The sequence below is a fragment of the Corvus cornix genome, chromosome 4 (genome assembly GCF_000738735.6).
Source record: "Corvus cornix cornix isolate S_Up_H32 chromosome 4, ASM73873v5, whole genome shotgun sequence".
NCBI lineage: Eukaryota > Metazoa > Chordata > Aves > Passeriformes > Corvidae > Corvus > Corvus cornix.
In genome coordinates, this window is record NC_046334.1 from 19,360,617 (window position 1) to 19,375,749 (window position 15,133).

Sequence of the window (15,133 nt, forward strand, 5' to 3'; positions counted from 1 at the left end):
AATTTGTGCCTTGTGCTTTGGTGTTCTTCCAGTTTTGCATTTACTATAAGGAGAGGAGAGATAGCTAACTTGGAAAATTTAAATATTTGAGGAAATTAAGTTTATATTAAATATAAAACAGCATGAAAATATAGTCTGAGTCTAAACTATTTCAAACACAGTAGCACTTCAACAAACAGTGGAGTGGCTGTGTACACTTTATTTTACTTGCTGGTTATGGGCTTTATAATTGATTTAGCCTAATTAGAAGGTTAAAAGAGCATCTTGCCAGTTATTTTTCCAAGTGGAAACAAATAACAGTCAACAAATTATTCTTCATACTAACTACTCCTTGGAGGAAAAAAATTATTGTGCAAAGTATTATATTTAAGAGACATCCTGAAAACTCAGAGTCTTCTAAAATAAACAGTACTGGACATACAAATGCTGCTAAGTGACAGATCAGCATCCTACCTTCTATGAGATGAAATTTCCCACTGGCATTTCCCAGCTTCCCTGGGTGATTAGCTTTGCTTAGGTTGTAAGAGGAATCAGGACTAATCTGTATGCCTGTATACTAATTGCTGATCGAGAATCCATGGGTAATTGAACCACTGAAAACTTACTTGGCTTTCTGTACCTCACGTAGCATGAAAAGAGGTAGCAAGACACAGTAGCAGCTGTAATTTATGCTTCACTCCTGCAATGGGAGCTACAATAACTCCGGTCAAATGCAAGACCCACGCGGCCTTCTGAGCTACGTGAGCAGCAAGCTCCAGGCAAATACTGGAAAATAATACTTAAATGTCTCAGCTGTTAATTGCATGCATTAGTAATTAGTGAGAATATTTAACTGTATCTCCTAAGGAAGGAGACATGGCATGGATTTATAAATAACCACCTGAATTGTATTCATCAATATCAGAAAACACATTTTAAGGAGCTGCTCACTCCATTCTTAGTGAGAGAGATTGGAGATGTTGGGGAAAGTTACTCAAACATGATACAGGGTGGGAGGTAAAAGCTTATATTGTGTGTCTACTATTTTTTATCTAAACTAATTTTCATTTCTCTGGCCTCAATTGTTTATCAAAAATTTATTTGCAGGAAGTATATGTATGAGCAAAACCTCTTCATGAGATTAAATAATACAGAAATTACAGATATCAGAGCACTCAAAGTGTGTAGGAGAGCACTGCACACCCTGGATGAATAACTGAGTTTCTGATTCTCTCTTTGTTTTTACCTCCCTTCATAGCTTTGAGCAAATCACTTTCCCTTCTTTTTCACTTCTATGGATAAAATGGGATAATGATATTTAAGTACAATATTTCATAAAGATGCTGTGCAGACCCATTAATAAATCCATTTGCAGGTCTTTTGATGTACCCTCAGTATATCAAAATGTCACTACTGAGCTTGCTGACTGCACTTATTTAATTTCCTAGTTTTACTCAACTTCTAGATTATAAAATGATATTTTCTGACATAACTTATGATACAACTACAGCTATCACTCTGAAAGTCAGTTCAACACTCATCCACTACCCCTTAGAAAAAGCTATAAAGTACACAGATTGTCTTTTCTTCAGTTATTATAAAGATTTATTGAATCTCGAGCTCTAACATCCACTGCAGATTTTCTCTGTCAGTATTAACTTCTTAGATCAATAAATTGCAATACTGATCTCCTGAGAAGTCATTGTCTGCCAGCTACCATTGCAGTGTTTACCCCTGTTGAAAAGCAGTTGTAGCAAATTAAATTGGCTTCTGTCAGTGAAAGGTCCTTATTTTATGGCACAATTAATGAAGGTTGATAGATAGGCCACTTCCTAAACAACATCAGATTAAAGGCAAGGGTTTGTAGCAAGAAAAATCTGAATTTATGAGGTGAATCTGCTTTCATTTAAAGAGCAGTTGCTGAAGACTGGAAGATGACTCTTGGAAAGGAAGAGTTCTTTTCAAAGGAGCGTGTTTTTAACGGTGTGCACATTCCTGTTCTGCGTTGCTGGAGAACCTCTGACTACATTTGCTGATCTGCTCTTAGACACTTTACGTTGTTATGTAGGTTTGTGAAACATTCTGCTTTGAGGAAGGTAGAGACAAGTGGAATAAAACAAAACCAAGCCCGTAACTACTTTATAACAGCTCCAGAAACAGCTGCTTTCACTTTCATCTAGCTCAAATGATGGGAATTTTTCCTCAAATGGGATCCTGACCTTGGATCTCCAAAATGGACATCAAAATGGGAAAAGTTTTTTCTCTTAAACTTATTTTCTTGCTTTGCCTCATTATCAGGATCCTTATCACAGTTTTAACATTGGACTCCAAGGATAAATGGTTAGCATGGCCTATCAGTGACTCCAAGGTACCTGTTCAATTGCACAGTAAGGATGATGTATATTGAGACTGATTCTAGAAATTAGAGTAAGACTTGAGCATTGATCTTTGTAATCATGAAAGAATTATTGATAAAATTCTAATAATGTCAGTTTTCCAGATATTAGCAGCCTGTTCCGAACTCAAAAATGGCCTAAAAGCACTGAGAGGAATGCTCGCAGGGGTTTTTTGGCATGGGCAAGATGGTGTTTTTCTAAACTGTTGTTCTGAGAAATACTTGAATTGCTTGGTATTCAGATATTTTGAAAATGTAGTTTAGGTGATTAAAGCTGTGCAAATTTTCTGCCCTCTGGTAAACTCAGAGGTTTCCAGTGACACATGGAAAAGGCTCAGTCAACAAAACCCAGCTGTGCATTTTGTACATAAAAAATACATATTTAAATGATAGTTGCACAGCACAGTACTGCAAAATTAGGTGTCCTGATTTTGCCTAATACTTACAATTAAGATACAAATTATGTTTATTTAGCATTTGCAATGACTTACAAGATATAATTGTAGCCTAATGGTATAGCATCTTCTGGTTAATTTATAACTAAAACCTATCAAGTTTATGCTGGACTTAAAGTGAGTGGCTGCTTTTATGAGAACACAATTGGTTTAGACAACATCAAATAAAAAGTCTTTGTTGAGTAAATTCCTCACAGTGATTTTTTTTTTAATATGTTTGGGTAGCTTTAGACTGCAAAGTGTGATTATGATAAACACACCACGGAGAGTAAATTTAAGTGGGGACTGTGATGTTGTTTGAAATTCTTAGTATATCGCTTCAGGAGAGCAAGCTATCAACATCCTTCATAGCAGTGATGACTTTGTAAGGGTTTGGGTTTTTTAATAGCTTGAGAAACAACCCTCTTGGTACTGTCTCACTCAATTCTCCACTATAATAAAATGTGTTAGTGCCACTGGGCTAAATTAATTTACACAGGCACAGATACTGCTCGGCTTTCCTTAGAGAGGAAAATTACTGGAGGTGTTGGAGGGGCCACTGAGAGTATGTGTATGTGGAAAGCTCTAGCTGGACACAGGCTGGCTCTTCTGCCAGTGCTCCTGTCTGGCCAGACTCAAACTGTTTTCAGTCCAGAAGCCATGTAGTCACGGTGCCCCTCCTAATACACCTCCTTCTCAACAGCCTTTTTGGTTCAGGCATGGTGCCACACCAGTGTGAGATCAGACCTGGGCTGGCCCCTGTCCAGCCATCGTTGAAGAACAGATGTTTTTCTCAGGCCATCCAATGGATACAGCCTGAGAAATTTTGTGACAGCAACAGTGTCATCCTCAGGGCTGTTAAAGCCTCCTTAGATTCCAGCTATCCCTGAAAAACTTGCAGCTCTTGCTTTGCAGATTTTTGTAGTGATGCTGTTTCAATGCTTAAAGATGGGACTGCCCTCCTGCACACTTCTAATTACAAATTAGGGCATTTGATTTGGTTTGGAAAGCAGCTGCTTGATTTTTTTTTTTCCCCCTCTTAGTTTTTTTTTATTTTATGTAAATTAAAAGGCAAATTGTCTTCGGCTGAGCTGCTGGCTTTTGAGGCAAAACATTCCCACAGAGGTGTCCAGTTTTGTCTGTACTCCGTGTTTAATGTAGAACAGCTAAATTTCACTTCATTTTTTAAATATTATTAGCCAGTTTTCTTCATGATCAGGTGCAGGAGTTAAAATTTTTAATGTTTCTGAATACAGTGGATTCTCCAAAGATACTGACTTTCTGACATGCTGTAATCTTGCTTTATTCCTCAACATCATCTCTGTGTTCCGTGGGTTATAAATTACCTGTGTCTCTCTTAGGATATAATTGCCATGGTCCCCTTTCTCATTTACCTGTGTATCCCTTTTATTTAGCAGGCAAATGTTGTCTTTTCTTTCAGCTGTGCTGTAGCTGATACGTATCTAATTAAACTGAAATTTTCTCAGTAGGTGTTGACTTTGAAGTCTCTGTGCCCTATTTTAGATTTGACACAGGGATTTTGTACCCAAAATTTTGTCTTTTTTCGTCCCCTTCCAGTTGGCTGAGTAAAGTGCAGTGTCCATAAGGATCTTCTGATAAATGAACTGATAGAAATGACTGGGTGGAGCAGTGTGCTTCACTTGCAGAATCTGGGCTTGTCGAAGGATTTAGAGTAGCTTCATAGTGGTGCAAAAGCAGGTAGCGGATTAGTCAAGTGCACAAATTGAGCTTATTAAATCATTCTGCATTGCAGTGCTGCGTTGTGAAAAGGAATGCACTACTAGGCTATGCAAACTTGTTGATTTTTTTTATATTCTTCATTTCTGTTTTATTGGTGGTCATGGTGGATTTTTTTTAGCACTCGGGGACTTATTTCCCAAGAAGTAGCATTATTCTAGTTTTCTCCAGAACAATTGTGATATTGTTTATATATGTTTCTAAACTCCAGATTTTGTTCTTCTCTTATTATTACCATTTTATGTTGTTAAGTGTCACACTCTTGTTTTAGTATCTGTCACATCTGTAAAAATAATGTCCATGCTAACCAACAGGTTACTGAAATACTATCTGAAGAGGGTGGGGTTCTAGGTTAATCTTTCAAGCATTTTGACTGGACAGGTCCATTGAAGTATACTGAATTATTTTCATTAATAACTTTGGTCTTCACTGTTTCTTTTCATGGATTAGTGCTTATTTGTAAGGTGTATTGACTCATGTGAACGTGATATTTTTAAGCTTTGAACCAAATACTTTCCTGCAATATATTGCATTCCTGTTAATTTTTCCTTCTAAATATACTATTGGGCCATCCCAAAACTAATTTCAAAATTTATGTCGTAGTTTTTTTTGAAAAGAATAAATTTTTCTGTATGAACGAATATGAACAGTATGTTTGTGTACTCGTGCATGCAGTTCAGTCTTTGAATGGGGAGTTCATTCAAAAGAAAGAAAATTAAGAGTACTTACCCATTAGTGAAATACTTGAACTAATTACAAGCAAATAAAGTATAGGTTATCAGTCTAATTCTGTTAGATTTTCAGTGTTGTTTTCAAGCTCTTTCATTTCCCACCCCCTCCCCCCAAAACTGTAAAAAGTGGTCCATGGAACTTGATTGGAAATGCAAACTCCTGTGTGCTTTTCTTTCAGAGCACGGACATGAGTCCAGCTAGTAGCACAACCTCCCTCCCTGTTAGCCCCCTTCCTGAGGAGCCGTTATTTTTCAAGGTACAGTTAATTAATTTAATCATAAATATTGTCTGTTAATCTTGGCTTGTCATGTTATCTGGTGTACTGTGAAGTGCTGTTATTACTTCTTCCTTTTCTTCAAATTACTGTGGTATCAGCCGATGTTCTGTGTACCTATCATGCAGTTTGCAAGAAATACCTAGAATACAATGTTGGTTTTGAGAGGGATATTTTTCCAGCAGGCTACTGCTGTAAACTGTTATTTTTAAGACTGTGTTTTTATCCAGCATCCCATTTGGATATGTGCATTCGTGTATAAGTGTGTATCATCAACAGATATCTCTTTATTTTGTATTTCAAGTATATCTTTTAATGAAACAATGATTAGCTTCTCCAAGGATACAGGAGACATTAAAGGTCTGTCAAAGAACAGTTTTGGCTTAAGTCCAGTGTAAACCACAGGCCTGGCATTTTAGTTAATAATAAATGTTGGGACAGTGTCCACAACTTCATGAGGTTTAAGCTGTGAGGAGTGAGTTGCTGTATGCCATTTTTCTGGCTGACGCCATGGTATCCATCCCTGGGACTCAGAATAGCCTTAGGCAGAGCCTAACTTTTGGAAGAGGTCTCCTGAGGCCACCCAGGTACTCGGAGGAGTGCTGCATCATCTAGCAAAGAGGTCACCTTGCCAGTTGTTCGCTTAGATAAGGAAGAGGGAACTTAGTGACTCAACTGTGTGTCACTATAGGGACTAAATTACACTCACAGGAATAGCCCTTTTAAAATTTCCCTTTTCCAAGTAAGTTTCCACCTTCTGTGTGCATACAATCAGTTGACTGGGTTGTGTTTTAGTCACTTCGTGATGATGCTAAGTTAAAGCTGAGTAACTGGAATTAAGGAAGTTTGATGACATAAAGTTTGTGTCTCTCCTGCACATTCTTCCAGCACAGGAAATAACAGTGTCCTTCAGACCTGGCCAGGCCCAGAAAAGAAACTCCTTTATTTTTTTTTTTTTTCTCCCCCATATCTTCTGTGTCTGTGCAACAGTTGTACAACCAGCCAGCTGATTCCCATCATCTATGCTATTAGAAGGGTTGAGGATTGTGCTTGATCAGTTGTTTCATCAGTGGAGGTACAGATGGGATGTCAGTGGTCAGCTATTCACTGATTCTCATTCCTGTTTTGGGATTTAACACTTTTAAGACCCATCTCTCAGTCAGATTTGGCTGAAATCGAGCAATGTTGTGCCAAGATACCAGGGTACATGTCTTTATTTCCTTGAAACACCACTGAAAGTGCACATTGAAGTCTGCTCAACATTCTAAGTCAGATTCTGTAGTTAACTCTCCCTGTGCCTGGAAAACCATTAAGATGCAACATATAAAGAGATGGACTGCTCAGCTCAGATAAAGGTATAAGAGGTAAGGAAATCTAACTTGAAATAGCATGATAAATTCTCGTGCTGAGATAATCAAACATTGCTCTGGTTGCATCAGGGCCGTTGACAAGTACACTGTAGTTCCTTTATTTTTGAAGGAAATGCTGTTCATATAACCCAAAATGGGTTTTAAATTACTTATTTGAAGTGGAATAGTTGCTCTAATAAAACAATAAAGATGTTTTTCATATTAAAAATCTAGTAGAAAATGGTAAAGGAAACTGGAAAATAGGGCAGAGAGCATTACTTAATCTTTCATTTTCAGTCAATTTTCAAAGCAGGAAACATTTTCCTTTGCATTTCAAATAAAATGGAGGTCAGACTAGGAAAAAGTTAAGTTCATTTCACAGCATTTAGTAGAAATAAAAATGATGAAAAATGTAACAGTTTCTGTTATTTCTCCTTGACACACTCCAAGAGAGAGCACTGTTGTTCCAGTTGTAATGTGAATGACTGGTTTTACAAGCCGTAACCCTCTCTGAATACTGTCAGTCAATAATATTGGCTTTTGATGATGGGATGGTGCATTTCCCTTAGCAACATGATAATAACCTTTCCCACATCCTTGCTGTAGAGATGGAGATTGAAAAAGAAATTTCATTCTGTGATTCTGAAAACACAGGTGTAGCGAAGCAGGGCCCTATAAACTGCCTCTCTTTGGGACAGTTGAAGATCTCCGAGCTAATGAGCTTTTATATTGACTGTGAAATGAAACCAAGTCTGTGTTCTCAATCATACCTGGTTTTATACCAAGAAAGAGAACTGTCCTTCCTTGGATTTTAACAATTTGCCTTCAAAAGAAAGTCTGCATTTCTGCATAAAGAATACAAATCCCGTCATCATATTCTTCTTGTACATCCAACTTCACCAAAGCAGGTACCTGTCATTCTTAGTCCCACAGGACATGTGCTGTATAAATATGGAGAACCTAAGCTTGTTCAAAACTATTTTAGGATTTTGAATTTAATCTAATGAAAATTAGAAATCAGATTTCCCTGGAAGTGCTTGCAAGTTGCATCTCAGCTCTGCTAACACCAAGCTCAGCTACCATGCTCCCAATATATTGCACATGCTGTGACTTGTAGCAGAAAGATCCAAATCATATAAGACCTGCTCAAGGAGTGTTTGGAGGAAGATACTTTCCAGTGCAGCAAGAGATGCTCCACTTTGAGTCCATCATATACCATTACTTTAATTGAGTCATTTTGCTTTACTTAAATTAAGACAGTACCTTTAAAAGAGTGTCACTGATACACAGCAAAAGGAGTAGAAAACAATTGAGTAAGAAATAAAGGTAGCCAGCTCCAGAGCTATTGAATCCTAAAAGCAACCATGAGAAAATGAAAAGATAAACATATTGTTAATGCCATTCAGCAATCTTTGCTCCATAAGTGTTGTAAATAGTAGATATGGTTTTGTTTGAGGAAAGAGCAACTGTGCATAGCAGCCAGTACAGCCAATCTTCTGCGTGGCTTTGGGTTCCTTCGCCCTGTGGAGTTACCAATGCACAGATGTTCAGGACAGTCTTCCTTAGCTGTGCTCTTCAAAATCTTAGGAAAAAATCCAGTTCACCCATGTACACAGACACTTTTGCAAAACATTTCTAAAACCATTTTTGATAAAGCAATCACAGGCATTTCTTTTTAGTGAGGGTTATTTTTATGTCAAATTCCAGCTTTCAATCCTCTGCTGTTTTCTATGGCTGAAAGTATTTAGAAAAGGAAGATCTTTTCCTATATTGTGGAAAAAGTTTATTTCTCCTCTCAGAAAAGAACACCATCTTTGGTGGTGGTTTTGCACTTCAACTTTTATGTAGTAGGATCTTCTTTTGAACAGAAGTTTATTCTTCTGTCAGTTTATAACATTTCTTGGAGAATTAGGTCTTTGTCTTGTGGGAAAAAGTTATGTCACTAAGTAAAAATTCCAGAACTAAGAATTTGGAAAATAACAGAACAGAATGGTATTTGTCATGCAACCTTAACTCAAGTGTTATTCTGTGTTATAATAGCAAAACTGTAGCTGGCTCAAATGTGAGTGACTTTTAATTATGCATACTTATATCCGCTCTCATTAGCTGGAATTAAAAATAATCCTGCCTTTCATTTAGAAGATAAGTGAAGGAGTGGGTATTTCTAAAAGGTCAACTTACCAAGCAATGTGTCATCCATTTTTTAGAACCTGTTCTTTTCTCCTACTCATTATGCTGTGCTTTATTATAATAGTATTTTATTACTTTTAAATTATTTTAAAATATAGTGACAGCCTTTTAAGAAGAGATCTATGCCAGCCATTTAGTACCTCAGATATCTAATATTAGCTAATTATACATTATCTGTTGTAATACGCATCAGTCTCACTGGTTATTAGCCACAGCCAAGTTGTAAATAATAACCATAATAGTAATTTATTGTAGCAAGGTTTAATTGTGTTTCAATTCTATGATTAATCTCAACCATACTCTACTAATTGGCATTAAATGAAAGAAAAAAATTCTTCCATTATTTCCTTTCTCCTTTGAGGGAGCTGAGAATTTCCTTCAGTATTTATTATCTTACTGTGTTCTGACTTCTGTAATTAATACCCCTGATGCAAATTCCTTGCATAAGAAAACAGAAGTGCCAGGTCAAGTAGCAAAAGCTGACAGTTCTCAGTAGTGTTACCACTGCTGTAGGTCTAGTAAAGTGTAATCTATACTAAATTATGTCTATACTTAGAGTTTTACCATTCATCCTGCACCTTTACAGGCTCTGGAAATGCAAATCATTGCAGTCACGAATGGGCATGACTCTGGCAGCTCATGACGTTTGTGCCTACAATTAGCAAGAGAGAAATCTTCCATTTGGTCTGTGATCACAATTTAATTTTACTGCAGATATTTGGAATAATCAATATGAAAGTCATGGTAATGACTGCTGGTTTCCCCAGGCAGCTCATCTTTGAGAGAGTGACTTTGTGTTTCTAGGTGTAGAATGGGGTCTTTTCCTCACTAACTCAGCAATGCTGACAACAAGGTGGCCCTGTACTTGAAAAAGCTTCCTAGGCTATTTGACTTCCTAGGCTTATTTACCCTCTCTACCTTAAATGTACTATTTCCAATCTTTAAAGTATTTGCTGACACTTCTTTGAATAAGAAGATTTTAATGTATTGCTTATTTTCAAAACAGACTCTGAAATAATCACATAGGCATTAAGACCCCACGGCAGATACAGGTGTTCGGGTTCAGTGATCCTCTTTAGTGGGCTGGAGGCCTCATTAGCTGTTGTCCCTCTCATTCCACCCTCTAGCTGAATTTCTGCTTCTGCTGAGAAGCATCTGAAGTCTCTGAGGGTCTGGATTTTTGTTTGGTTTGGAGATGTTTTTGTTATTTTTAATAAAGTGAGTAGAGTTAAAGAAGTATGACTCACACAACCCCACCTTTACTGTTCTGCTGCCTCAATGTCCATCCTATTTTAAATCAGTCTGTCACCATTCTTCAGTGGTTTAATCGACTCTTCCCACTCTTAATTTTTATTTGCCATGTCAGTATTTCCTTTCTTTATGACTCCTCACGTCTTACTGGTGTAGCATAGACTTTTAAAAGTCATGTAATCACAGCAACTTTCTGCCTTTGATGCAGGCCTTCCATTTTGTCATTTCTCAAAAAGATTTATACAGCTTATTTGTTTCACAGTCTTTACCATCATAGGATATGAGTTCTTGCAAAGCACTGAATTTATTCTGAAAGGAGGAGTGTAAAGTAGGTATTATGGGCCCTGTTACAAGAAGCTTCTGTGCATTCACTATCTTTTCCTTTTTCCCAGTAAAATTCTGCACACTGTTCCTAAGAAAAAGGGCTCTGCCAGCAAGTCTGTCTGAATAGAACCATATCACCTGGTTAATGAGTAAATAAAAAATTATTTTTATTGTGGGGAGTATAGGTACAACATCTGTAATTTCCCAATGTCACTGATATATTTACTAAATACTAAAATATTTAATAATATTTACTAATGACTAAAAGAATCAGGAATGAGACTGGGAACTATACATTTACTGTCTGATTTCCTTCTGCCTCTATGCCTTGGTCATAGTTTTCTTTCTTTCAAAATTTTACATGCATGCATTTTTTAGTGTGTTCTTCTTCATTTTATTGAAGCTTTTATCATAGGTTGACCGTTAGTTCAATATTTCAAAATTACAATCCCTATTTTAGGCAAAATTGATGCTTTTAATGCTGTAAATTCAATTATTTACTCAGTGAGCCACATACAGGAAAATGATTAATGAATGTCTTATTAAAATCTCCAAAAGCAACCAGAAACACAAGCGATGCTTCAACAAAGGAATGCAGAAGGATCATCTTTACTTTTTTTTCAGTTAACAGGGTTTCCAGCATAACTTAAAATTTTATATAATCACTACTGCAAGGGTAAATATTGGGTTCATTCAGGTTCCTTCCCTCAGGCAGACACATGCTCACACAATGAATTCTGATGCATACCTACAAAGTAAGCTTTTCCTGCTGAGTACTCTATATCCAGGATTTAAAAGTCATAAAACTTGTAGCATTATAGGTTGCTGACAAGATTTTATCACTAGGACTATGAAAAAAGATTTTCTTGAAACTCCATGGGAGGATTCCGATACACCCAGGAAGAGCGCTTAAAGTGCTAATCTAATCATCTCAATACAGACAGTAAATCCTCCTAATTTCCCTTGTCTAGGGACTGATAGGCCTAAGTAAATCTGAGGGAGTACATTGGTGCGTTGAGGAATCCATTCAGCGCAGGTAGCTCGGGGTGCAGCTGCAGGTTCAGCTCTGGGGGCAGGAGCCCGAGCCCCAGGCAAGAGGCCGTGGAGTGCTGACCCTTTGCAGAACAAAGGGCACAGGGACCTGTGGCCCAGCCAGGGGACCGGACACCCAGGGACACAGCAGGAGCTGGTGATTCCAGACTTTCCCACCCTTACACTGTGAGGATGTGAAAGCCCAGGGGCTCCTTGGTTCTGGGTCCCTCCTTGAGGAACCAGCTCGAGGTGTTACTCAGTTATTGCACCATGATTAAGTGATATTAAGGGTCTGGACGTCTGAGACTGCTCTGGGAAACCTGGTGTGACTCTGTGAGTGTGGAGGGTGTAGCTGCAAAAGTCCTAAGGCCCATCTCAGGTGGTGCCAGAGTGGCTGCCAGAGGGGCTCCTGGATGGTTGGACAGGGAAGTTTCCTTATCAGGCATTTGTAAAATATGATGAGTGGAGGGTTTTTTTGGCTTGTTTTTGTTTTAGTGAGCAGAATCATTATAAAGAGTTTGGACTAAAATTTTGTCTAAATCAATGGCACAGTGCCCATTGGCTGTAGTGGCATGTGCCATCAGGTCATGGATGACATGGATTATGTCAGAGGCATCAATTACTTTAGAAGTGAAAATATTCATCTGTCTTGACCATTTTAACCCCATCAATTATTTTAAAGGTGAAAATGTAAAACCATTTTGACCATTCCAACCCAAGAGTACTTTCTGTGGTTGTCGTAAATGAGATAAAATTCAAGTGTTTTCACAAATTATGTTCAATGTAGTGAAAATGTAGAACTGTCTGCAATGCAGGAGTTTATTTAATAATAATCATTCACTTTCCAGTATGTGTTAGAGCAATGAATGTTTTCTTCCAAGGATAAATTAAACAAACCGTAGGCTTAAAAATGAGTTTTCTACATCTCAGATGTGTATTCTCACTCTAGCAGGTCCTCTCTCCCCCTTTCTAGCCAAGGACTGCTGTTTTTTCATCCAGAAAGCCTCTGAAAATCATATGCGTGGAAATTTGACATGTTTTTGACAAAAAGTTTTGACTTAGTCAAATTAATGATTTTAAATGGAAAACATCTGATCCTTGACTCTTCTATTAAAATATGTATAAACAACTTTCCTAGTACTGAGTAATGTTAATGACCCAGCCATATGTTTTCAAATATAATCCATTAGGGTAGGAAATTGAGGGTTGGCATTTTGAAATCCTTATCAAGTTAAATGTCTCAAAAGTACAACACTAAAAATAACTGATTTTGATAATGTTCACTGAGAGTTTAAAGAGACAGATATTTTTGTGAGCAATTTAGACAGCCATTAACTGAAATTAAAGGCAAGATTCAATTGCTGACTCACAGACACCTTGTGTCACTCTGAAAGCTGTATCCTGCCTTTCCTCTAGCTAACTTTCTAGCAGAACCAAATATTGAGAGGTGATGAAAGTTGTTGTGCTGTAGTTTGATTTTTGTTGTGTTTCTGGTTTCATTTCCATTTGAGTTTGTCACCTGGTCCTGCTCTATCTCTTGGAAAGTTATAAACTCCTTCGTGAGTCATTTGTTTATAATAAGCTGTTTAATTTTACTGAGGAATGTGGCTTGTCTGGGAGGCTTTGATTGCATGATACAATGGTGACTTACAATGTTAGGTAGAGACTTCTGAAGTGCTGTTCCTGTTTCCACCAACCTTTGCATTGTTGCTAATTAAAGCTAATTCTGTGTGGAGAGAAAAAATTCCCCCTGTATTTAAAGAATGTAACATGGTGATGGTAGTACTGGAGTAAACTTCTTGTTTCTGAAAGGTGTAATGTGCTCTGATTTTAAGCCATAGCATGAACATTCCATTTACTCTCTGTCCTTCTCCTTGCTCCTGGCATAGTTCAGTACTTTGATTCTTGATAGTGAAATATATTTGTGTGCTTAAGGTGACCTTTTAGTGCCTTACCATTTCTTTAAGAACCATAAAGTTTCTTCTACCTTTTTGACTCAGTTAAAAAAAACCAACCAAACAGTACAGCTAAAAGGATATCTTTGTTTATGGAAGTGTTTATGGAAGTAAATGTGGCTGTATGAACTGGCTCTTAATAGTAGTCCAGAAATGTTATGTCTCTTCGTGTGTGTAGAATAAGAAATCTATTTATTCAGGCTTCTTCATTTATCAGAGGTTTTAATAAGACTCCTGAAAGGCACTGGGGATGGAGACAATGGAAAGTGTCAGTTTTAATTCTTTTAAAAATGTTGAAAATCCAGTCTCAAGGCTGTGGGTTTGTTGCATTGTTGCCATGGGAAACACCTATAAGAAAAGACCATTCCTACTGTGAGTGTCTTACAGATAACTTTGACAATTTAAGAAAAACTTTTGGGCAATATAAATTTCTAAATCATTGCTTAATAAATGGATGAGGATACGATTCACTTAAAAATTTCTGGTAAAAAAAATAAGTGGACTAAAGGAAAAAGAGCACTACCTTTGTGGTTGAAGGAATTGATAATGGGAGGGGGGGAAAAGCCCATAAACAGACTTATTCACCTGGTTTTGTCCTAGTAGGTAATGAACTAAATATTCAGCATATTTTTTTTAGATTTGGTATTTTCAAGCAGGGCTGAATGCTATAGATGAGAGGGAATAGCAAATTTTTTTATTTGGATAATATTTTCTGAGCATTTTAAACTTTTACGGCTATGTGGTACACTGTTATGGGTAGCCTTGTGATAATTATTAGTTATCATCTATGGTGAGCGTTCTGAAAGATTAAATTAAGATTGATGAGGGCATAGTGGAAAAAAGTTTTCTTTAGGTGCCTATCTGATTACCATTTGCTGTAATCATTACATTTCTGGATGTTGTCAGTAGCCAAGAAAGGAATGAACAAGCAGGACTGATTGTTGTTTATTTTGGGCTTTTCTGCACAGTGTAATATTTAAGTGAAAGGGAGAAGCACATAATGCTCCACATGACTGTACAAAGTAATATTTATTTCTGGTTCTTCTAACAAGTTGCCAGTTTATTTCAGTAAGTCAGTAAGAAGAGATAAAGTTCAGGGGGAAAAAAAATGTTTATCTGCAGCTGAATCAAGGGAAAATTCAGGAATGAGGATGAAATAGTTTTTAAAAGCAACATGAAACGAAGATGTTTTCTGAAGTTTTTTGTTTACTGTTCACTAAAATACCTAAAGCCTCACCACTTTCACAGACTGGTATGTCTTCATCAAATTTAAAATGCTTCGGAAACATAGACTAACTGGAAATCTCCAGGGTATAATTATATATCATAGAAAAACAGCTGCAATGAAAAACAAAAAAAAAAAGAAGAAAACTGGTGACAGTGAAGTTTAAAATAAAGTAGTTAGTTTGGCATGCCAGTGTTACAGAATTTAGGAGATTCACAGACACAAATTACCAATT

At 37.1% G+C, this 15,133-nt stretch overlaps 1 protein-coding gene across 4 annotated transcripts in view; it reads left to right on the forward strand.

The window, feature by feature from the left end:
* The window catches only part of CCSER1 (coiled-coil serine rich protein 1), a 625,930-nt gene that overhangs the window by 294,015 nt on the left and 316,782 nt on the right, over nucleotides 1-15,133 (forward strand). For 3 of the 4 annotated variants that reach the window (XM_039551164.1, XM_039551166.1, XM_039551167.1), the window contains exon 7: nucleotides 5,477-5,554. The exons of the other annotated variant lie outside the window; for it this stretch is intronic. In XM_039551164.1, coding sequence (XP_039407098.1) covers nucleotides 5,477-5,554 — 78 coding nt within the window. The remainder of the gene's footprint in view (nucleotides 1-5,476; nucleotides 5,555-15,133) is intronic. 4 annotated transcript variants of the gene reach the window in all.